Below are 21,255 nucleotides of genomic sequence, written 5' to 3' on the forward strand. Positions count from 1 at the left end.
CTGACTCCAGTGGATCTGTAGTTACATCCCATCGAAGTAGCCAACTTCCTGGAACTGGAGATAGACACAGAGCCAGATTGAACAGGAGAACGAACATACAAACATAATAATAAAACACTGTTACAACAACAACAACATCGTGTCACCTGTGGTCTGACAAATGACGTTACCAGGCAACCCGTCATTTCCCTTGGATCAGACCATCTCCCCATACTTGTCTCCATTAGCAGACCACCCGATTTCATTACCTCTGAACGCCGCACATTCGTCAATCATAAGAAGGCTGATTGGCTGGGTTTCAGAGAGTTCACCAATCACCGCTTCAGAGAACTGCCCAATCCTTCTGATGTTCGGGTAGCGGAAAGAACGTTCCGAGACATCATCACTGCTGCAGCCGCTCGCCATATCCCTGCTGATCGAATACCCGAAGTAAGGCCAAACTTCCCAGCAGAGGCGACGGGATTAGCAAATGAGCGTGATGAGCTTCGCCGAACCAACCCCAATGACCCCAGAGTCAGGAAGCTGACACTGGAAGTTAACAGGCTGGTCGGCGAACATGAGCGGAACATGTGGTTAAATCATCTGAAAAGTTGCAACATTGGAGCCGGTATAGGTGAATTATGGGCAACGGTTAAGTCACTCTCAAACCCTGGAAGAAGGGAAGATAGGACCTTAGTCACGTTTGGCGACGTTATGTTGACTGACCCTAAGAGGTGCGCATGGTATTTCAATCGACAGTTTGTCGAGCACCCCGAGAGTGACAGGGCGAAGAGAAGAGTATTACGTCGCATCAGATCTCTTCCTGCCGAGGATGAAACACCACAATTTACAATGGATGATGTTGCCAATGCCATCAGGAACGCTAAATCATTCAAAGCCTTGGGCCCTGATGGAATCTCCAAGGTAATGCTGAAGCAGCTGGATGAGCCGGGAGTGGAGTATCTCACTAAAGTTCTCAACTTGTCGCTATCCACCCTCATTGTTCCCGAAGTCTGAAAAATTCGCAGGGTGGTCCCACTACGGAAGCCCGGCAAGGATGCCAGCAAAAGTGAATCGTACAGATCGATTTCACTTTTGTCGCCCGTAGCAAAGACCCTTGAGGACTTAGTCCTCCCCAGTATCAGAAATAGCTATCAAGTTGCCGATCATCAGCATGGATTCCGTAAACAGCACAGCACGACAACTGCGCTGCACGCTATCTCCACATATATTTGTCAAGGACTCAACCAGAGACGACCGTGAACAGATGACGATAGAACAGTGATGGTGGCTCTTGACTTATTAAAAGCCTTTGATACAGTCAGGCACTCCACGCTGTTTGAGGACATTGAGCAGACAAACCTCCGGCCAAGCTTGAAACGTTGGATAGTCAATTATATTGTGGACGCCAGTCGTACGTGGAATTCAGGAACAAGAAGTCCAAACCCCGTAGAGTGAAACAGGGAGTTCCCCAATGTGGGGTAATATCTCCGGAACTGTTTAACCCCTACCACTCCTGTATTCCGTCCCGTCCAGACGGCATCGAGATCGTAACGTATGTGGATGATTGCACGATCCTGGCGTCGGGTACCTATCCTGATGACAGCTGTGAGAGACTGAACAACTATTTAAGGAATATGCATATTTCCGCCACAAAATCAACAGCCACTCTGTTCACCACATGTACAGCGCAGTTTGGAAGAGAATTGAATGTCGTGGTCGACGGTAGCAGAATTCCGACCACAAACTGCCCCAAAATCTTAGGGGTCACATTCGACACTACTTTCACGTCGTGCGCGCACGCCACAACTATCTGCGACAAACTGAAAAGTAGGAACCCTCAAGAGGCAACACTTGGGGTGCACATAAAGAAACCTTGTTGACCACATATAACGCGATAGGTCGGTCTGTGGTAAGCTAAGCGGCATCATCTTAAAAAACATATTTTGGGCCATTAAATCGATTTGGAAACTTGTTTAGAAAATTCCCACTTCTTGGCGTCAATATGGTTTATTAAAACCCATTTGGAAATCAAGGATATTCTTGAAAATTCTTTTAAAAATTCAATGTTTCTGTACTTCTAGACTCTATTGCGACTTTCTTTAGAAATCCAACGTCTCGGCATTTCTAGACTGTATTGAAACTTCCTTTAGAACCCCACGTTTCTATTCTTCAAGGCTATATTGAAACTTCATTTTGAAACTTCCTTTTGAAACTCAATTTTTATACTACAAGACTATATGGAAACTTCCGATAGTCTTTTTGGAGTCTTTACGTATCTGGACTTTTTTATGGGATTAAAAACTTCCTTTACAATCTCCAAGTGCCTGGGCAATTATATGTTCTAAATGATTGCTTTAGGAACTTCATGTGTCTGGGCTTTGAGATGGTCTTCAAAACCACCTTTAGAATCTTCAAGTGTCTGGGGCCTGTTATGGTTCTAAAAACCTCTTTTAGAAACATCACGTTTCTGGACTTTGAGGCAATCTTCAAAACTTTCTTTAGAATCTTCACGGGTCTGGGCTTTTATATGACCCTATAAACTTCATTTAGGATCTCTACGTTTCTGGGCTTTGAAATGGTCTTCAAAACCTCCTTTAGAACCTCGACGTGTCTGTGCTTTGGAATGGCCTTCAACACTATATTTAGAATCTTCAAGTGTCTGGGCTATGACTATTTGGTCCTAAAAATTTGCTTTAGAAACTCCAATACATGAAAAACACAAATACGTTTTCTTTAAAATTTCATTTAAAATCTTCATGAGTCTGGGTTAAGGTGGTCTTTAGAACTTCCTTTGGAAATTTAAGAGTTTGGCCTTTGAGGTGGTCTTCAAAACTTACTTTAGAATCTTCACGAGTATGGTCTTGAAAACTTCCTTTAGAATCTTTACGTGTCTGGGCTTTTATGTAATCCTAAAAACTTATTTTATAATCTCCAAGTCTGGACTTTGAGATGGTCTTCAAAACTTCTTTCGGAAACTCCGCCTGTGTAGTATTAGTATTGATGTGTTCTTAATAAAGTGGGCATAAATTGAATACTCTACCAGCTGGCGGAAATGTTTACCACAGGCAGATCTTTACGTCCTGATCACAAAAATATAAAGTTTGTTGGGGGGAAGTCCATACTTCCCGAGATATGGGCCTCTTAAGTTCCAAAAATTCCCTTGTTAAAGTAAGAAAAAAAGTTAAATTAAAAAAATTTTGTTTTCGTGCCCTAAATTAGCTCCTGTCCATAGGAGAAAGTCTTAAATTCGCGGCCAAAGGCCGGCCACTTAGAAAAAAAATTTACAATTTAAAAAACATTTTCAGATTTTTTCCGTCAGCTGGTAGAGTATTCAATTTGTTCCATAAAGTGTACATGTTTGGGCAGATTATCTTGAAGCTATCTATTCGATTTTTTTTTTTTTTTTTTTTTTTGAAAGAGCTAAAAAATCTTTCTTGGCTTCTGGCATAACATGGAATTTTCTTTGGAAATTAAACTTTCGTTTTTATAGAATATCTACGTTCCAGGGGTTTTGATTTTCTATAGATGTTCTATAGAACCTCCCTGAGCTTCTATGTATTTAAAATTTGCCAATTTAATATCCTTTTAGTTTCTTGCAAAATTCTCTCTCACTCTCTATCTCTTTTCTTTCTATAGAAAAAAAAACGAATTAAAAAAGTCACTGCAAATTAAATAAAAATTACCTTATTTTATTATCGCCCAAACTCTATGTTTTGTTCGTTACGCCCCAATATTGGTGCATGTTTGGTGCAGTAGTCGTAGTACCTATGACAACTGTCATAGGAAACATACGTTTGTCGCGCGTTAATTTAAATTTATTTACGCCGCTCATGTTCAATTTACGTTCAATAAAGAATATATTATGGCCCAAGTTAACCTTGACCTCTCCTCCATACAATAGAGGTTAGTTATGGTGACACAAGGTAGACAAACAAGGCAAATTTAAAATTTTTCTATGTGAAATTTTCGTGACAAAATTAATATCAAATTTTACATTTCAAAAAGATTAATTGACATAAATTACCGCTACGTGAAGGAGAGGAAAAGAGAGACTTACATTGAAAGGCAAAGGAAATAAATAACGGTTAGATTGAGAAAAAGGTTTTGTTTGATGACAAGTGTCGGAAAAAAGCAGAGAGAGAGAGAGAATTAGGGGGAGAGAGAACTCCATAAAGGTTATCTATAATTCTGCGGTAAACAAACCAAAGTAAAAAAAATGGATAGTAAGTAGGTAGCAAGGGTGAGGTATGGATACAAAGAGGAGGAAAAAGGTTGTTTATATTCTTTACTTACAATTCAGTGTCCTTGAGGAAAACGGCATGCATATCATTGATGATTTTTTCGCATAAAACCATGGATTCATTGTCAGAATCTGAATCCATGATTGGTGTACTTGTTTCTTTTTTTGCAGTTGTTTGTTTCTTTCTTATTTTTGCTTCTTTTTTATCGGTAAAAAATTTTACAACTGCATTAATTATTTTCCGTTTTTTGTTTTTTGGTGTGCTGGTGTGCTTTGCGTTTTTTATTTCTGCAAAATTAACAAAAAAAAATGGATACACGTTTTAGAACGAATAATTTAGGACATTGTTTTTCCCCAAAAAAAAAAAAAATCAACAACAACAAATAAAAAGAAAACAGAAGAAAATAGGAAAATTCCGCCAATAACAAAAAAAATGACCACTTCAGCTAAAAAACAACGTATGTTTGGTTTATGCTTTATATTTGTTTCTGTCTTATTTTTTATACCAAAAAAAATAATGTATTTTTAACAAATAATAAAAAACAATGAAGTCTCGTATCCCCTCACAAAACAACAACAACGGCAAACAAGACAAAAATTCACTCGCACACGACCGAACAACACACAAAACACTGACAACCAATTTCAATTTCAGCGGGCATCGAAGTCACTCGCCACTCTGTCGAGATGACAACAAATATTAATTCAATAAAATTAATTTAAATAAATTTTTTATTCTTGATACGCCCCAACAAGCCCCAACAACAACAGTAAACATAACAACACTTTAAATGACTCTCCACACAATGAGAGAGGGAGAGAGATTTTATCTAGCTCCCCTTCAAAGAGCCGCTTAATATGAAAAATATATTTTTTAACTTTATTAAAACTTTCTAAATTCAAAATTTTCCAGCAATAAATTTATTTTACTTTTTATTTTTTAATTGAAAAGAACTACTGAAAGAAACACCAAATGACAACAATCCCATATGTTGGGAGAGTAATGTCAACTGATTATTGCTATAAAAAGCGCCAAATTGATATCAATGTGGTACACGAAAAAACCGCAGTATTGTGTTTCCAAAGGTCAGAACAGAATCAATCGTCGCTTGATTCCCCAAATGTCAAATTATAAAGGAATGCCAGAGTCTCTTTGCAAATCCACCTGCGTTCCCCTTTATGAGGCTCTGGCATTCCTTTAGGCAGCCATCAGACCATCTGCTTTTTCACATGTATGTTGTCACTTTGGGTATACTAATATACACATAGCCCAGAAAGTCTGCGTTCACCTTACTACTTTTCAAAAATGATGCTAAAACTTTAATAAATAGGTAAATGAGATCAGTTTTTCTTTCATAAATATGTTATTGGCACTCTTTAGTACCAGAATAAAAAGAAATATTCCTGAAAATATATTATTATTGCGAAGACAACGATAGAAAAGTGTTACAACTGCTAAATTAGAGCCCCAAAAAGTCTGCGTTCACTTTGTATGTTGCAATAATACCGTTAGTTTTTTTGAATTTTTTTGAAGTTTTCTCCCATTTTTAATCAATATTGTCACAACTGGTCATTCTGTGAGGTCGCTTGCGCACTTAACTTAAAAAAGTAAGTTATTTCAAGAATGGAAAACAAGGCACAAGAAATTGGCATCAATAAAAGGAAAATTCTAGGTAAATTTTGGAAAAAGCTATCGAAATATTGGCGAAATTGTAGGTAGAACATATTAGTCCATACATAGAGTGATAATTAACTATATACAAACCAGAATTTTTATGTCAAAACCCAGATCTGGGCATTATATAGGAGCCAAAACCTTACAATCTCAGCAGTATGCTTTGAAACGTTATGTTGTTGCAACCAAAATTCCGTAGTCCTTCTGCATTTTGGTTCAAATTGCGCTTCATGATGTTTAGGTAACCATACTTGTCCATTGTCGATTCAATAAATACAAGTTGGCCCACTCCAGAAGCTGCTACACACCCCAAACCAAAACAGCACCATCGCCATTTTTTACAGTGGAAAACAAGATTTTGCTTTTCAAGCGCTGTTCGAGTTTTCTCCACACAGTTTGAAGTCCTTTCATTGCAAACATATAGAACATGCTTTCGGCCAAAAATATGACTTGATTCCGGAATACTTGAAGGCTTGTTTATGTATTCATTAGCAAATTCAACATGCTTCTGCCTGTTCACTAGTGATATTGCGGCTTTCGCCGTGCGACTATACCATGATATCCAGCTTTATGCAGTATTTTTCTGGCGGTTTGTGTACAAATACTTTTTTTGGATGCCATTTTCACATTTTCAACAATTTTTGAAGTAATTATCGGACTGTTTGTTTTAACTTTACTAGTTATGTTACGCTCCTGCCGTTCTGATAATATTTTTGACCATCTAACACTGAGCTTTGACCGTCCAGATCTGGGCATTGACTTCAAAATTCCGATTTTTTATAGTTAATTATCAGTCTATGTATGGACTAATGTGTTCTACCTACAGTTTCGCCAATATTTCGATAGCTTTTTCCAAAATTTACCTAGAATTTTCCTTTTATCGATGTCAATTTCTTGGCCCTTGTTTTCCATTCTTGAAATAACTTACTTTTTAAAGTTACGCCAAGTTTACACTTGCGCTCCAAAATCCACTGGATTTCACGAAATCCTGAAATACACCCCAGTGTTTACACTTATTTTTTGTTGATTTCAAACATATCACAATGATCAAGGTAGATGCATATGCGCAGCTGATCGAACATGAATTTTCAAAACAAGTTGTTTTAAATTGAATTAATCATAAGAAATATACGACAATATAGAACTTTACAACTTTATTTGGAAAATTATCCTAAAATTATCTATATATGGTATTAATTGTGTATAGTACTAACAAATGAAAAAATTAAAAAAATGATTTTATCGTTAAGTTATCATAATAATAAATTTTGATAGATAAAAGTTGTGCTCAGAACCTGCACAATATTAGTACTTGCAGTAGTTTTCCCGTTTAATGCTAAAAATACGTTCCCGTACTTCGAAATCTAGCAAGAATTGCACTTCTCTTTAAACAAATATAGCGCCGAATAACACCCTCTTCTCCTATTTTCTGCCATATAATTTTGGCCTAGTAGAAACTAGCAGCAAGCATGTTCATTGGCATCTAATATGATAGCTGATACGTTGATTTTGACATTTCTGCTCGAGTTTTTGCAATTTCCATCATGGTTCCGTTCCCGTATTTTTAGGAAATTTGTATGGGGGAGAAAATTTTGACAATTCGATCTATTTTCTAAAATTACTATTAAAAAGTACGGGAACACAATGAAAAATAGCATTGTAACAAAGTACAGTTGGACCTCGATTATCCGTGATGGTCGGGACCGGAGGCATTACGGATAATCGATTTTCCCGGATAATGGAGGCAATGCTTTTATGCAGTTTTTGAACATATTTTGAAGTAAAAATTGCATAGTATCGTACAATAATATGAAAATCTGCAATTTTTTCAAGTTTGTTACGGTAATCCACCAAAATTGTAAAAGATACTTAATATCATCATCATCAGGTTCATCTGAATTGACTTTGTCCCATGGTTTTTGTGATACAATAAATACACAAATTGTGTAATACGGGAGAATTTCCAGTTTTTGTTTGTTTACCTTTTGTTTGCTTAATCAAATTAATTGGAAAGTGTTCTTTTAATGCCGGGTAATGAAGTTTATAACGAAAAATAGAGGAAATGGAACAAAGTTTAACATTTCTTTTCTATCACGGATAATGGAGGTTCCCGGATAATCGATTCACGGATAATCGAGGTTCAACTGTAATTTAATATTTTTTCACGTTGTTTACAAATTTTGATACTAAAATTTTTTTGTTGCAGCAATTCGCACATCTACCTTGTTTATTGTGATACGTGAAAAGTGTTGCAACTTTTGGTACATTTTTAGACAAAAGCAAGGTTGTATATCATGTGTACTGTGATTTCGATGTTGATTTCGCTGAAATCACGAAATGAGATGATTTCATTTTTGTATGCGAAATCATGATAAATTTTGCTTGATTTCGCGCGAAATCACGAAATGCCTTCGAAATCACGAAACGACGCCGAATGTAAACCAAACATTAAGTATGCAAGCGACCTCACAGAATGACCAGTTGTGACAATATTGATTAAAAATGGGAGAAAACTGCAAAAAAAATCAAACAAACTAACGGTATTATTGCAACATACAAAGTGAACGCAGACTTTTTGGGGCTCTAATTTAGCAGTTGTAACACTTTTTTACCGTTATCTTCATAATAATAATATATTTTCAGGAATTTTTCGTTTTATTCTGGTAGTAAAGAGTGCCAATAAAATATTTATGAAAGAAAAACTGGTCTCATTTACCAATTTATTAAAGTTTTAGCATCGTTTTTGAAAAGCAGTAAGGTGAACGCAGACTTTCTGGGCTATGTGTACAGAGCAGCTGATGTCATACATGTGAAAAAGCAGATGGTCTGATGACGGCCTTATAATTGGACATTTGGGAAGCAAGCGGCGATTGATTATGTTCTGGCCATAATCTTGGAGTTCGTTTACACACAAGGCATATCGACCAGGGGCTGGATTCTTGTTCTATGAAAATTTGAAATGAAAAATATTTCCTTTATAATTTTTTTCATTTGACAGTTTTCTCCCATGGTAGAATAAGAAAAGGTAGCAGCAATACACAGCTGACTGAACTGGGTTGTAACGTTAGTGTCAAATTTCATATGACATTTTATACATTTATTTCTATTTCGATGTACATTAGGGACATATATTTTTTGAGAAAAAAAAATATATCATTCGGAAAAAACCATTTCCCAGAAAGACTTCTTCATATCAATGATATGTAACCTCCTCCAAGTTCGAACGATAAGCCGCGCAGTAAATCACCGCTTGTAGAGGCGATACAACGTTTGTTAATATGTGAGGTATTTTGTTAAAATTTAATAAAATAAAGCCCTAATAAACATGTGCTTCTTTGATTTCTAAAACAAAACATTGAAACAGCTTCTCCTTTTTCTATGAATTTCCAGCGACCCCAAACTTTTCTGCAAGAATTCTACTTTCTGCGAAAATTTATGCATTTAGTGGAATGATGTGGGAACATAAAAATTGAAAATGTAACGAATTTTCATTCATGTTTTCCAAAATATTCAACCAAATGTGAAAAATAATTAGTTTTTTAAATTCCAATAATTTATAGACATTTCCTTGTTTTGTTTACAAATACAACTGGCAGTTACGTTACAAACAAAAACAAATTCCTTTGTGGTTGTTGTTCGAGTTGTATTTGTTGTAGTATTAACTTTACCTTGTATTTGTTCTACCATGGTTTTCTCCTTTATAAAAGTTTTCATTTCACATTTTCATAGAAACAGAATTGAGCCCCTGGGCTACACTACAGTAATTTCATTGAAATTTTAATATGAAATTATGCGTCTCTAGATCGACGTCCATAGTAGAGTAAAATCATAAAATTGCTGTAGTGGGGAATTCGATTTAAGAACACCTAATTTCATGAAATTTTTTAATGAAATTCACGCTAGTGTGGACCGGGACTAAACGCTAGAGTAAATGTACTCTTACCTAATATTAGGTTTGTCTGGTTACCCTAAAATTTGTAACAACTTGTACCAATTGTTGCTGGAAGTCGTCTGTTAACACAAAAAACCAGCAAAAGAGAGCGATTTGAGAGAGACATTTTGACAGTTCTTTCACTGAGAGTTTGCAAATTCTTGCTGGACAAATTTCTTCTAGCAAGAACTTTTAACTCTTCTTCTTCCTGAAAACAATCAATCAGCTGTTGTTAATTTTTTTGTTGGTTTATGTTTGTGAAAATTAAAAGCAATTTTATTGTGGAAATAACAAGCCTAACTGTATTGTTTTTTTGGAGAACAAGTTTGCAAAGCGGAAAAATCCTTTTTTTGGTTAATTTTCCGTTTTATTTTTAATAAAAGACAACATGTTTGGTTCCTTTATTGGCGGACAAATTGTTCTGTTTTGGCAAGTCAGGTGTTTGCTTGCTGGTTTTTGCTGGGAAAGTGTCTGTTTACTTTTTACAATTTTCTAGCAAAAGAGAATAAAAACCCCTTAATCTCTGAGAAAGTTCTTGCTGGACAATTCTTGCTGGGAAAGTAACCAGACAGACTTATTGCTGCGCCAACAACTTTATAGTACGTCGATGGTCAGACTAGCACGATTTCAACATGGCGACGTCAAGTTTAAAGGCGAGGGGTATGAAGTAGTGAAACCCATGTACATGGTTTTCTGTGTTTGTTATGTTGCCTCTTCTTGTTTTTCGTTGCAAGATTATTTCTTCCATTTTCTTTCATTTTTATTTTCTCAAGCAAACGTTAACAACAAAACAAACATAAAAAGATTTAATAAAAACATTTAATTAATGAAATAGTGAAAATTTAACTATTAATATTAATTTAATTAATAATGTTAATTATTTTATGTTGTTTTTTTTGGTTTATTTATGTCTTTTTTGTTTTTATTGGTATGAGAAACACAACAAACGCGAACGGTAAAATAAAGAGGACACGCAAAAATCTTAAATTTCACGTTAACATGTGTGGACACTAACGAAACTTGAAAAGAAACTTTACCGAAATTGGTTTCAAGAAACCTTGCTAGTCTGACCATCGACTACGTTTACATTTTCGAAATCGAGTGGATTTCAGCTGTCAATTCCTTTGCGTATACGTGAAATGATAACTCATCTGAAATCTATTGGATTTCATTTGCCGTATAATGTTAGGTTTACATTTACGAAATCCAATTGGTTTTAACTGCCAATTCTATTGGATAAACCTCAAATGAAATCCAATGGATTTCAGATGAGATTTCATTTGACGTATACGCAAAGTCCCGGCCCACACTAGAGCAATTTCAATGAAATAATTTCATGAAATTAGACGTTCTTAGATCGAGTTTCCCACTACAGCAATTTCATAAAATTACTTTAGTATGTCCCGGTCCACACTAGAGTGATTTCATTGAAAAAATTGCATGAAATTATGCGTCTCTAGATCGACCTCCATAGTAGAGTAAAATCATAAAATTGCTGTAGTGGGGAATTCGATTTAAGAACACCTATTTTCATGAAATTTTTAATGAAATTCACGCTAGTGTGGACCGGGACTATGGAAATCGATCTAAAAACGCCTAATTTCATGAAATTATTTCATGGAAATCGCTTAAGTGTGAACCGAGACAAAGGAATTGAAAGTTGAAATCCACTCGATTTTGTAAATGTAAATGTATTTTAAGCAATGGAATTTACATTTGAAATCGAGTGGATTTTGTAAATATATGGTCTGTTCCTTTACTTCTGAAAATGGTAAAACCGGCAAAAGTAGTAAAAGTTGAAAACTGCTCCCATATGAATTGTATTGTGTCTGAAGTAAAGGAACGCTTTTCGAGTAAAAAGTTGTAAAACTTGAAGATTCTTGAACGTAAAGGAACAGGGCTATAAACGTACTATTAAAGAGCTTATAAAGGGGAAATAAAAAAATTTGCCTAATTTTAACGTATATGAAAATATAAACATGGGAAACCAGTTACTTCAACAACATGTCAATTGTCATTTGCATTACCACTAATCTGTCAAAATGTCTGATAAATTAGACATGGCAATCCAGTTGCAAATAAATGTGGTGACCCTATCATATGTTTCATAAATATCGATTTGACAGATAAAAACAAAAATACAAGTTTGGAGAGAAAGAACGCGAAAAAGTTACGTGCTTTAAAGAAAGGAAAACAAAAACCCAAAATTAACTAAATTTAAGTGAAAATTATTCGAAAAATGGCAACAAAAGTTGTAGCCACAGCAACAGTAAGAGCTTTGAAAGGCCGCAAACTATTCCCCACTCGGGCGGCTTTGACATTGGTAAGAAGAAAGAAATTGTAAACATTCAGACAGATTTCATAACAATTCACACAGAGAGAGGAGAAATAAATAAACATAATAAATGAAATTGTTGCTTTCCATTCCCACAGACTCCAGCAGCTGTACAACGTATTAAGGATTTGTTGAAAGGACAGCCGGAATTTGTAAGTTTATTTATTTTGGTGTCTTTGGGATGTGGTGAAATTAATTTGGAATTTTGTTACAGACTGGTCTCAAAGTTGGTGTACGGCAGCGTGGTTGTAATGGTCTATCGTATACCCTAAATTATGCCAAAGAAAAGGGTTTGTAGTTTCATATAATTTCAAAAATTAATGTAATTTATTAATGGTTTTATTTTATTCTTCCATTCAGATAAGCTGGATGAAGAAGTAGTGCAAGATGGAGTCAGAGTTTATATAGACAAAAAGGCCCAATTATCATTATTAGGTGAGTATTTGGATACCCTCAGACATTTTCCTGGCATCTACGTCTTTACCCGAAAATACAATGTTTTAATCTTGTGAAATGTTTTGGTAGACAAATGACGTATTAACGTTTTCTTAGTCTATGTTTTGTTGTTACGTTGCATTTATCACGTGGTTCATTATGGTGAGAAGATCTAAGCAATGATAAGCGTGCAACTAACATAATTAGGGGGTCGATTATCTATAGCAATTACAACGCCAAAATTACTTTATGTGTGGCAACTTTCAACTGAAGTTGCGAATCTCAGTTGACGAAGCGGCTATTTTTCTGCAACCACATATTTTCAGTTGTAGTGAACATTTTCGAAGAAAAATAGAAAGGAAAAAATATTTTCTTAACAATTGTTGATTCTTTGCATCATTAATTAATTTTGTGTATCAAAAATAGGGTGAAAACAACAGTTTGAAATATTAACTGATAAATTCAATTTTGGCACAATTTGTCCTGTATCAAGTGGACAACTTAATTCAATATGTTTGACAATGTAGATTAAGCCATGCACTTGTAAACATTGCCATGGGACTTTTGGAAACTTCCCTGCGCAAAAAATCTCAACGCTGCGCACACTTTTAAAAGTCATCCTTTAACGTTTCCTGTGGCAGTCGAAAATATACCTTAAACCTAAAATAATTTACTGATTATACAGATCTTTCCAACATGAGCATCAACAGTGCATATGGCAATTCCAATGGATTCGACTTGTCCTTCAAATTTCTTCTAATAGATGCAATGTCCTGTAAATTTTCTTCATCGTCAAAAAATAATTCCAACCATTGTTCCACAACATCCCATACGGGACAAGGGAGACTTCTCTCATATCAATGAGTGCACCCCGATTCATATTTAGCTCAATGATATGGGACCTACTGTTTATCGCCGAGTCCGAACGGCGTGTCTTAAGACACCACTTGTGGAGAAGTTTTTCAAGGCTGAAATACTCAGGAAATGTCGCCAACATTACTGAGGGGTATTTTGCCACCGTTGAAAAATGTTTTGATGTTGCTTGGACGAGGAATCAAACCCCCGACCTTCTGCGTGCAAGGCGGGCGTGCATACCATTGCACCACGGTGGCACCCAAAAAATAATTCCACTGAACTTATAATTGAATTGTGTGTTTGAAAAAACACTGATCGATAACAACATTTCAGTCGTGCTGGTAATTGACAATGCAACTCAAGTATAGTGGCAATGCATAATCGACCCCTATGATGCATTTGAATATCAAATTTAAAGCATTCTAAAACCAATTTTTTATTTATTTTTCTAGGTACCGAAATGGACTATGTTGAGTCTAAGCTTGCCAGTGAGTTTGTCTTTAACAATCCCAATATAAAAGGCACATGCGGCTGCGGCGAATCGTTTAGCATATAAATAGTTCATTTTGAAAGAGAATCAAACGTATGTGATCCCAATAGCTTGTTATTTTAGAAAAAAAAGAATATCTAAAGGATTGTAAAGAAATGAAAATAAAAAGTTAAATAAAAATCTAAATGTAAGGACGCTAGAGATTATCATCTCTTATTTACTCATAATGTGAACAACACAAATTCACTATTGTTGCCTAGATAATAGAGCTTTTTGCTTAATTTTTTTTCTTTGTTGTTTAGTACACTAGAATAGTTCAATGTTGCTTTAATTTCATAAATAATAAAATGTAAACAATGCAAAAATAAAGGAATGATTAGACACTAAAGCAAAACTAACCTTTTTCCATTTGAAAGAAAACCAAGGCGAATTTTTAATTCCTTCCATTTGTTTATTATCTTCCATTGCTACTTGCTGTATAACCATTTTCTTCATATTCATCTCGAGTGAAAAGGATTTCCTTGAAACCATCACTGCTGGCCATCTCTTTGCCACCATACCAACCATAGGTTATGGGATCATCGGGAAATATCAACGACACTTCTAAATCGTCAGGAGCCAAGGCCCGTATTTCTTTCTTAAGTCGTGGCACAAAGCCAGGAAACAGCGATGAACCACCAATAACTAAAATATTCCTCAGCAATTCATGATGGGCATATGGTGGACAATCTTTCAAGGCGTCTATGACAGCTTCAGGTATACCAACCTGTTGTATTCCCACATCAGAGGGGTTGAATAGCAATTCGGGTACAGTAAAACGTTCATTACACAAACGCATTGATTGCTGATCACTATCATCTTCTTCCTCTTCGGCATCTCCACCACTCTTCTTAGAAGGACTTTTACGTATATATCCCCTTTTGACGGTGGTAAAATCTGGCAGCATATATTCCACTGTAATTTCCGAACGTTTTTTCGCATCCGTATGAACCTTCATATCATCGGCGAAATTTTGTGATACAAAACAAACATCTTCTTTAATTTGATTTACCACATATGATTCATCCATTAGATTAATGTGGCGATATGATATGATTTCCTTCATGTGATTGGTTAAGGCCTTGCCACCCACTTCAATGCGCCGTATGCCTTTCAATACTCGTTTTCCTCTTACAAACGGTACTATGTGGGTGAAACTATAACCCACATCTACTACTATACAATTCAGTGCCTGCATTGAAGTCTCCTCGCCACTATCAGCACAGTAGTTATATGCAGCCAATTCTGCTGTGGTAGATTTATGTATACCACTACAATGATATTCTTCAAACAATATCTCCACCATTGTCTCCTGGATACTGGCGAAATTCAGCTGAGGTTCAGTTACTAGAATATTACGATCTTCCAAATTAATTCCTGAGCCTTCATTGCTAAAGAAATAATCCCAGACTGTTTTTTGTATATCCCAATTCAATAGATAGCCTTTTTGGAAGCATAATATGTAAAATAAACCTGAAGAAGTAGCTGATTAGTAAAGTACCCGCCTCTATGGAAGTGGGTTTAACAAACCTGAAGCATCCCTGCACTCATCGATTTGATTGCCAATAAAGGCACGTCGTCTCTCTGCTTTGGCTTTCATAATACAATTTAACGACACTTGGGGATCATCGTGGGAAGCCAAACCCAGTTTGGCAGTATAGGCTCCATTGTCCAACACCACAGTAGATCCACTATCGTCCATAATACTTCGAATTTAAGAAGGAAATAAATGCGGACGCGAGTCTTTTGCTCTCTCTCAATGGCTCTCACATGAAAACAAAACAACAAATTCTTCTTCTTTAAAATGTGTATCTCACTGAGGATTGTTAACATTCAATGTCTTCGAATTAAATCCGATCCATGGCAGAACTACGAGGTAGTGGCATCGTAAAATGTTGAATATGTTATGTCAAAACTTTCTTTATGTTGTTGAAGAAATTACAACAAAAATAATTTTTTTATAAATGGATTTGACTTTTCATATTCGATCAGCTGGTGTGATACCACTACCTGGTAGTTCTGCCATGATCCGATCCAATTTCATAATCATGGTAGAATAAAGTAAAGGTAGGCCACAGCTAAGAGCTGATTGCAATTTGTTTCTTTTTATGGCCTAATCTGTCAAAAGCAGGGTTGACATTTTGTACTGTTTTTGATATTATGCAATCATAAAGGTAGATGTATCGCTGAATTGTTCCAACAAAAAACTTCTGCTGTAACACTATAGCTTCGTTCCCGTACTTTTTAATGGCAAAACTCGTAAAAGAGAGAACTGCAAAAAATTTGTTCTCACACACAAGTTTTTTGAAATAGTTCGGGAACGGAAAAATGGAAAATACGTCAAAAAAAAAACTGGAACAAATGTCAAAGTCGGCGTATCAGCCAATCAGACGCCGGCAACCATGTTACTATTTTTTACTCGCCCAAATTTGACGTGTAAAAAGTTTTTAAAGAGAGTGTCATTCAGCGCCATTTTTGTTTAAAGAGAAGTGAACATTTTACAACTTTTTTGTGTTCGGGAACGCTTTTTCGAGTAAAATGTGTAAAAGTCGGTAAAATTGTAAAAACTTTTTAGTTCTGGAACACAGCTTATATCTTCAAATTGAAAACAAAAAATGTGTATTCGCGTGGCAAAATAAAATTGTTGATTTTTTTAGCAAAACTTACGAATGAACGATTTATCAAATATTGATATTAATTTAAATTTGTTCCAAAAGTACGGGAATGTAAAAATTACAATTTTTGTAAAAATTCTGCTGACATTTATCTGCAAATCGGATGCCAGCAATCACTATGTCAGATTAGCCAAACTTGTCAAGTAGAAAAAAAGTGAATTACATTTTTTCACTGTCATAAGTTTGGGAAGAACTTTTGCTGGAACACTTTTCTAACGAGAATATTCTGGAGCCTAGCTAAAGAAATGTTTTTACACTATATGGCACTTTTAACATATAAAAAATGAAGCTCTAAGTTCCATATGTTTTTGTAATACGGGATAGCTATGCAGGTACATCTACCATTATTATTGTACCATGCCATTTGACGTTTTAAGCCATGGCTGCAGGGTGACATTTCTCAGTGATTTTCATACCTGGCCTACCTCCACTTTATTGTACCATGTTCATAATTATGCTTGGTTTACATTAACGAAATCCACTCGATTTCAACTGTCAATTCCATTGCTTAAACGTCAAATGAAATCCAATGGATTTCGGATGAGTTTTGATTTGACGTATACGCAAAGGAATTGACAGTTGAAATCGAGTGGATTTCGTAATGTAAACCAAGCATTACTCCCATTATAATTCCATTATTCATTCGATGCCAATATGAATTAAAGAAAATGCAGATGTCTTTTTTTAACATCTTCATCTTTATTTCCAATTAACCCCTTTCAACTACAAAAAATAAACTCCTTTTCTTTGTTTAAATTGTTAATTCACAATCAACTATTGACATTTTATCGGCTTCCATATTTGTTTTTCAACAAGAAAATTAAAATTTTAAAGTTATTTGGGGGGTACAATCAAAGACACAACAAAATAAGACATATTTTGCTATCATTCTTCAGTGAATGGCTTTTGAATTATAGTCCCGGGCCACACTACAGTAATTTCACTGAAATTTTGATATGAAATTATGAGCCTCTAGATCGACGTCCATAGTAGAGTAAAATCATAAAATTGCTGTAGTGGGGAATTCGATTTAAGAACACCTAATTTCATGAAATTTTTCAATGAAATTCACGCTAGTGTGGACCGGGACTAACATAATGGTATATCACGATATGGTGAAATAACATTTTTTTTCTTTTATACAGTTTTACGTATTTAACCGAATTTACGGATCCAATTGACATAAAATTATTCTTGAATAGATCCTTGATTTCGTTTCTGATACCATTCCATGAAATGTTCCACCTTGGTTGCGATTTTGAATTAACTGCAACCTGTTAAAGGTAATGTTTCTATACAAAGTTTCATAAACATTTTTTTGTTGCATGCATTTTGTCAGATCTTTATTACTTACATGCTTTGTTCCAGAACCTGCAAGAAGCTACTATTTTTTACTACGATAACAATTTTTCCTTTATGTTATCGAAGAAAATAGTAACAAATAGTAGATTCTTGTAGTTCTGGAACAGACCATATGTCTTTGTTGAGTTTGTTAATTCACTATGAACTGCTTACAGTTTTAACAGCTTCCAATATGCTATAAGAATTGGGAGGATATTTGTGTTTCATCCTACGGTCACAGGAACCATTATTACACCTCATTCCTAACCAGCCAATATTTTTTATTTCATTCATGAAAAAGTCCTCTTCCCATTTGATGTTTTTTCTTCTTCTTACTTAGCAACACTCACAGAGACTTATTAACAAATAGCATTTGTCAAAAACATATGTTGTGATTTTGCTAAATTTGACAGTAGACAAATTATTTTTTTATGTAATAACTTTTTGTTTCGCTATTCCAAGTTCATTAGCACACAGAAAATGTCCTTGCTGAGGCAAATTGTCCAGGCCACCAAGAATACTCAACAATGGTAAGTTCGGTAGCGTTTTACACCTTGAACATGTTAATATTGAGACGAGATTTGTCAAATAGGTCTCCAGTGTTGAGTCGCGGCATGGCCTCAATGCGCGACACCCCAGTCATTGATGTGGACACCGCTTTGGCCAAACCTGAAGATCTTGAGCAGAAAAACAAATTACAAGGCACCATTACTGTGCCTGTTAAAGTTGATATCAGTCCCATTACTGGTGTTCCCGATGAACATGTTAAGACACGTCGTGTACGCATCTATATGCCACCCAAGAATGCCATGCAAAGTGGTACCAACAATTTGCATACCTGGCAAATTGATTTCGATAATCGTGAACGTTGGGAAAATCCCTTGATGGGTTGGACCTCAACGTAAGTAACACATTTTGTCCATAACGATGGTAAATTGTTATTGAATACTTTCTTTTTAGTGGTGATCCATTGTCCAACATGCACGTTAACTTCTCTTCTCCCGAAGAAGCTATTACCTTCTGTGAGAGAAACGGCTGGCGTTGGTTCATTGAACGCCCAGACAAGCCAAAAACTGACCGTGTCAAGAATTATGGCATTAACTTTGCCTGGAACAAACGTACCCGTGTCTCAACTAAGTAAACATTGTTAAAATTTTCTTTAGATTAATCAAGGAGTGATTGTATGTCGAAATGTGAAGTATAAAATTGCGATGGAATGCAAATAAAATTGAAATGAATTCCCAAAACTTGTAACGGCAAAGATAAGCCAATGACAATTTCTTCGAAACACAATATGAAACATGGAAAGGAATACAAGATTATTATCAAGATCAACAACTTTTCTTGGGATTTAGTATGAAACAAAATTTGAAACTGCCCGATTAAGTTTAGATTTCCATAGAGAAAGGTATTAAAAGGGTTTTATTTATTTATTTGGCATTTATCTCCATCCTTCGTATTTTTTATAAGATCTTCCATCAGCATATTTCTTCGATGGTCCAGGGCTTTTGCTTCTCCGACGATTATAATCCTTCGTATCTCTTCGATAATGTGGGCTCCTACTTCTGTTCCGCGAATATTGTTCCTTATGGTAACTTCTGGGGGTATCTTTGTCTCTATCTCTACTAGATTTCATATTGTCACGACTTCTGCTACGTTTGTGCCGATCACTTTCTTTTAGCGAACCTTTGTGTAATTCATTATACAAAGAATGGTCGCGTCTTTGATGGAGATCGTTGGAGGTATTTCTATATTTATCGTAATCTTTTGTTGTATGAGGACTTCTTGGCGAATATAGATGCTTTTCTGCTTCCCTATTAAGATATTTGCCATTACTTCTATTATACTCTTCGTTATACCATTTTTTCTCCCGTTCATGTTTTCTTTCCCTTCTTTCATAATATATATTAGAAGCTTCCTTATCCGGTTCATTGGTGCGTTTTCTTTCTTCACTCCTTCCATAAACGCCACTTGAAGTCTTGTTTATTTCCCCTTGGTATCTTTCTTCCTTCCTTTGATAATCCTTACCAGATTCTTCATATTTGCTATGTCTCGTCCTATAATCACTCTGCGTACTATGTTTGCGATCTTTTGATGTCTCTTTGTGGCTTTTATGGTCATTTTTATCCCTTGAGTGTTGTAAGAACCTATCTATATTTCTCTTATCAAAGTTCTTTCTATTTGATTCATGTTCAGTCTCATGTGTCACTTTTTCTTTGGCGCTCCCAAGGGCTCTTTGATTTCCTCTATATTGTTCCAATGCCTGCATTTGTAACAGGACTAACGCACGCATCTCCTCTTTAAGTGTTGGTTTGGTTTTACGGAATTTTCGCTTTTTACGTTTGGCCTCACGTTTCTTTTCGGCCACAATATCCGCCAGAGAAGATACTCCTTCAGGTCTATCAATAAGAGGGAAATTAGTCAGACAAAATGAACATTTTCCCCATATTTATCTACTTACACTTCTTCGACAACATTATTGTTTATTTTTGTTGTGTTTTCTATGGTAAATTCATAGATGGCCAATTTTTCATCACGACTAAAGTTTCCTTGCAACTCATTGAAGTTTTGTGGAGCTTCCACTGAGGAGTTTCCCAAAAGGTTTTGTAATTCAGGTGTTGCTAAAAGAGGGAAAGGAAAACGTGAATATATGGAAAAGGGTGTCTTGAGCTGTTCGTACATAGCGTAACAGAGTTGTCTGTAATAAGACTATCGGGATAGTTGGCCTTTTTGTTTTTGTGACATCTATCGGTGTGGGATATTTCGCCCTTTAAGACTGATGCTGATGAATTTGTGTTAAAACTCTGAAAAAGAAATTTTCAGTGATTATATATTTAGACATTGTCCATTGGGCAAGCGACAGAACGTTGATATACTTCAGAAAATTCACATCAACGTCCAGATTATATTAGAAAGTTTTTTTAACACTTTATATTCTTGGAATGTATAAAATTTGTGGAATGTGCTTTGAATGTACCAACTTTGGCGGTAATTTCATTTTTCTCACCTTAAGTACTCCTTCTTGCGTCCACTTTAAGCGTTCGAGCAGTCTTGCTAATCTGGCTTTGTATTCTAGAATAAATTCTGGGATTTCTTTAGTATTTCCGACTGAAACTTCCATTATTCAACTTTATTATTATTTATTATTTTTTACTTTTTTATAAACAAAACTAAACAGCTGATTCAGCTGATTGATTATCTCTCTCTTCTCTCCACTAAATACAACTCTGTAATAATTTTGGGACAATTTGTCAGCT

The 21,255-nt window shown here is 35.4% G+C and overlaps 5 protein-coding genes across 10 annotated transcripts in view; 2 read left to right on the plus strand and 3 right to left on the minus strand.

Moving 5' to 3' along the window:
- temp (protein prenyltransferase alpha subunit repeat-containing protein tempura) overlaps positions 1–14,367 on the minus strand; it is a 32,633-nt gene extending 18,266 nt beyond the window's left edge. Inside the window, exons 1-2 of one of the 6 annotated variants that reach the window (XM_073979391.1) lie at positions 14,343–14,367; positions 4,276–4,510 (exon numbers count right to left, since the gene is read on the minus strand). In XM_073979391.1, the coding sequence (XP_073835492.1) occupies positions 4,276–4,510; positions 14,343–14,352 (245 nt within the window). In that variant the 5' untranslated portion in view covers positions 14,353–14,367. Of the gene's footprint in view, positions 1–4,275; positions 4,511–4,728; positions 5,349–14,342 lie in introns of those variants that run through there. The other 5 variants (XM_073979394.1, XM_073979397.1, XM_073979393.1 and 2 more) reach the window with 5 other exon arrangements.
- MagR (Iron-sulfur cluster assembly 1 homolog MagR) lies at positions 11,932–14,337 on the plus strand. The gene is made up of 5 exons (XM_073979399.1): positions 11,932–12,151; positions 12,262–12,315; positions 12,378–12,453; positions 12,524–12,598; positions 13,906–14,337. Exons 1-5 carry the CDS (start codon positions 12,068–12,070, stop codon positions 14,007–14,009), a joined length of 393 nt encoding a protein of 130 aa, XP_073835500.1. The 5' UTR covers positions 11,932–12,067; the 3' UTR covers positions 14,010–14,337.
- Positions 14,368–14,373: 6 nt separating the features above from the next.
- Arp6 (Actin-related protein 6) lies at positions 14,374–15,948 on the minus strand. Its single transcript, XM_073979398.1, has 2 exons — positions 15,513–15,948; positions 14,374–15,455 (listed from the first exon to the last, which is right to left on the minus strand). The coding sequence occupies exons 1-2, from the start codon at positions 15,682–15,684 to the stop codon at positions 14,398–14,400; spliced, it is 1,230 nt and encodes a 409-aa protein (XP_073835499.1). The 5' UTR covers positions 15,685–15,948; the 3' UTR covers positions 14,374–14,397.
- Positions 15,949–18,370: 2,422 nt separating this feature from the next.
- ND-18 (NADH:ubiquinone oxidoreductase subunit 18) lies at positions 18,371–19,245 on the plus strand. Its single transcript, XM_073971900.1, has 3 exons — positions 18,371–18,528; positions 18,591–18,899; positions 18,959–19,245. Exons 1-3 carry the CDS (start codon positions 18,479–18,481, stop codon positions 19,137–19,139), a joined length of 540 nt encoding a protein of 179 aa, XP_073828001.1. The 5' UTR covers positions 18,371–18,478; the 3' UTR covers positions 19,140–19,245.
- A 135-nt stretch (positions 19,246–19,380) lies between these two features.
- Positions 19,381–21,145, minus strand: LOC141396433 (uncharacterized). Its single transcript, XM_073971898.1, has 4 exons — positions 21,006–21,145; positions 20,679–20,802; positions 20,460–20,619; positions 19,381–20,397 (listed from the first exon to the last, which is right to left on the minus strand). Exons 1-4 carry the CDS (start codon positions 21,117–21,119, stop codon positions 19,440–19,442), a joined length of 1,356 nt encoding a protein of 451 aa, XP_073827999.1. The 5' UTR covers positions 21,120–21,145; the 3' UTR covers positions 19,381–19,439.
- Between the last annotated feature and the right edge of the window lie 110 nt (positions 21,146–21,255).

The sequence above is a fragment of the Musca autumnalis genome, unplaced genomic scaffold (genome assembly GCF_047663935.1).
Source record: "Musca autumnalis isolate F117 unplaced genomic scaffold, ASM4766393v1 scaffold_3, whole genome shotgun sequence".
Lineage (NCBI taxonomy): Eukaryota > Metazoa > Arthropoda > Insecta > Diptera > Muscidae > Musca > Musca autumnalis.

Bases quoted from the DNA above. Each gene is read 5' to 3' on its own strand.
- MagR (XM_073979399.1), top strand. From the start codon at position 12,068: ATGGCAACAAAAGTTGTAGCCACAGCAACAGTAAGAGCTTTGAAAGGC. The intron at 12,316-12,377 runs GTAAGTTTATTT...ATTTTGTTACAG, and splicing joins TGAAAGGACAGCCGGAATTT to ACTGGTCTCAAAGTTGGTGT. The intron at 12,454-12,523 runs GTTTGTAGTTTC...TCTTCCATTCAG, and splicing joins AAATTATGCCAAAGAAAAGG to ATAAGCTGGATGAAGAAGTA.
- Arp6 (XM_073979398.1), bottom strand. From the start codon at position 15,684: ATGGACGATAGTGGATCTACTGTGGTGTTGGACAATGGAGCCTATACT. The intron at 15,456-15,512 runs GTTTGTTAAACC...CTACTTCTTCAG, and splicing joins TGAGTGCAGGGATGCTTCAG to GTTTATTTTACATATTATGC.
- ND-18 (XM_073971900.1), top strand. From the start codon at position 18,479: ATGTCCTTGCTGAGGCAAATTGTCCAGGCCACCAAGAATACTCAACAA. The intron at 18,529-18,590 runs GTAAGTTCGGTA...TTTGTCAAATAG, and splicing joins ACCAAGAATACTCAACAATG to GTCTCCAGTGTTGAGTCGCG. The intron at 18,900-18,958 runs GTAAGTAACACA...CTTTCTTTTTAG, and splicing joins TTGATGGGTTGGACCTCAAC to TGGTGATCCATTGTCCAACA.
- LOC141396433 (XM_073971898.1), bottom strand. From the start codon at position 21,119: ATGGAAGTTTCAGTCGGAAATACTAAAGAAATCCCAGAATTTATTCTA. The intron at 20,620-20,678 runs GTACGAACAGCT...TCCCTCTTTTAG, and splicing joins AGACAACTCTGTTACGCTAT to CAACACCTGAATTACAAAAC. The intron at 20,398-20,459 runs GTAAGTAGATAA...TCTTATTGATAG, and splicing joins AATAATGTTGTCGAAGAAGT to ACCTGAAGGAGTATCTTCTC.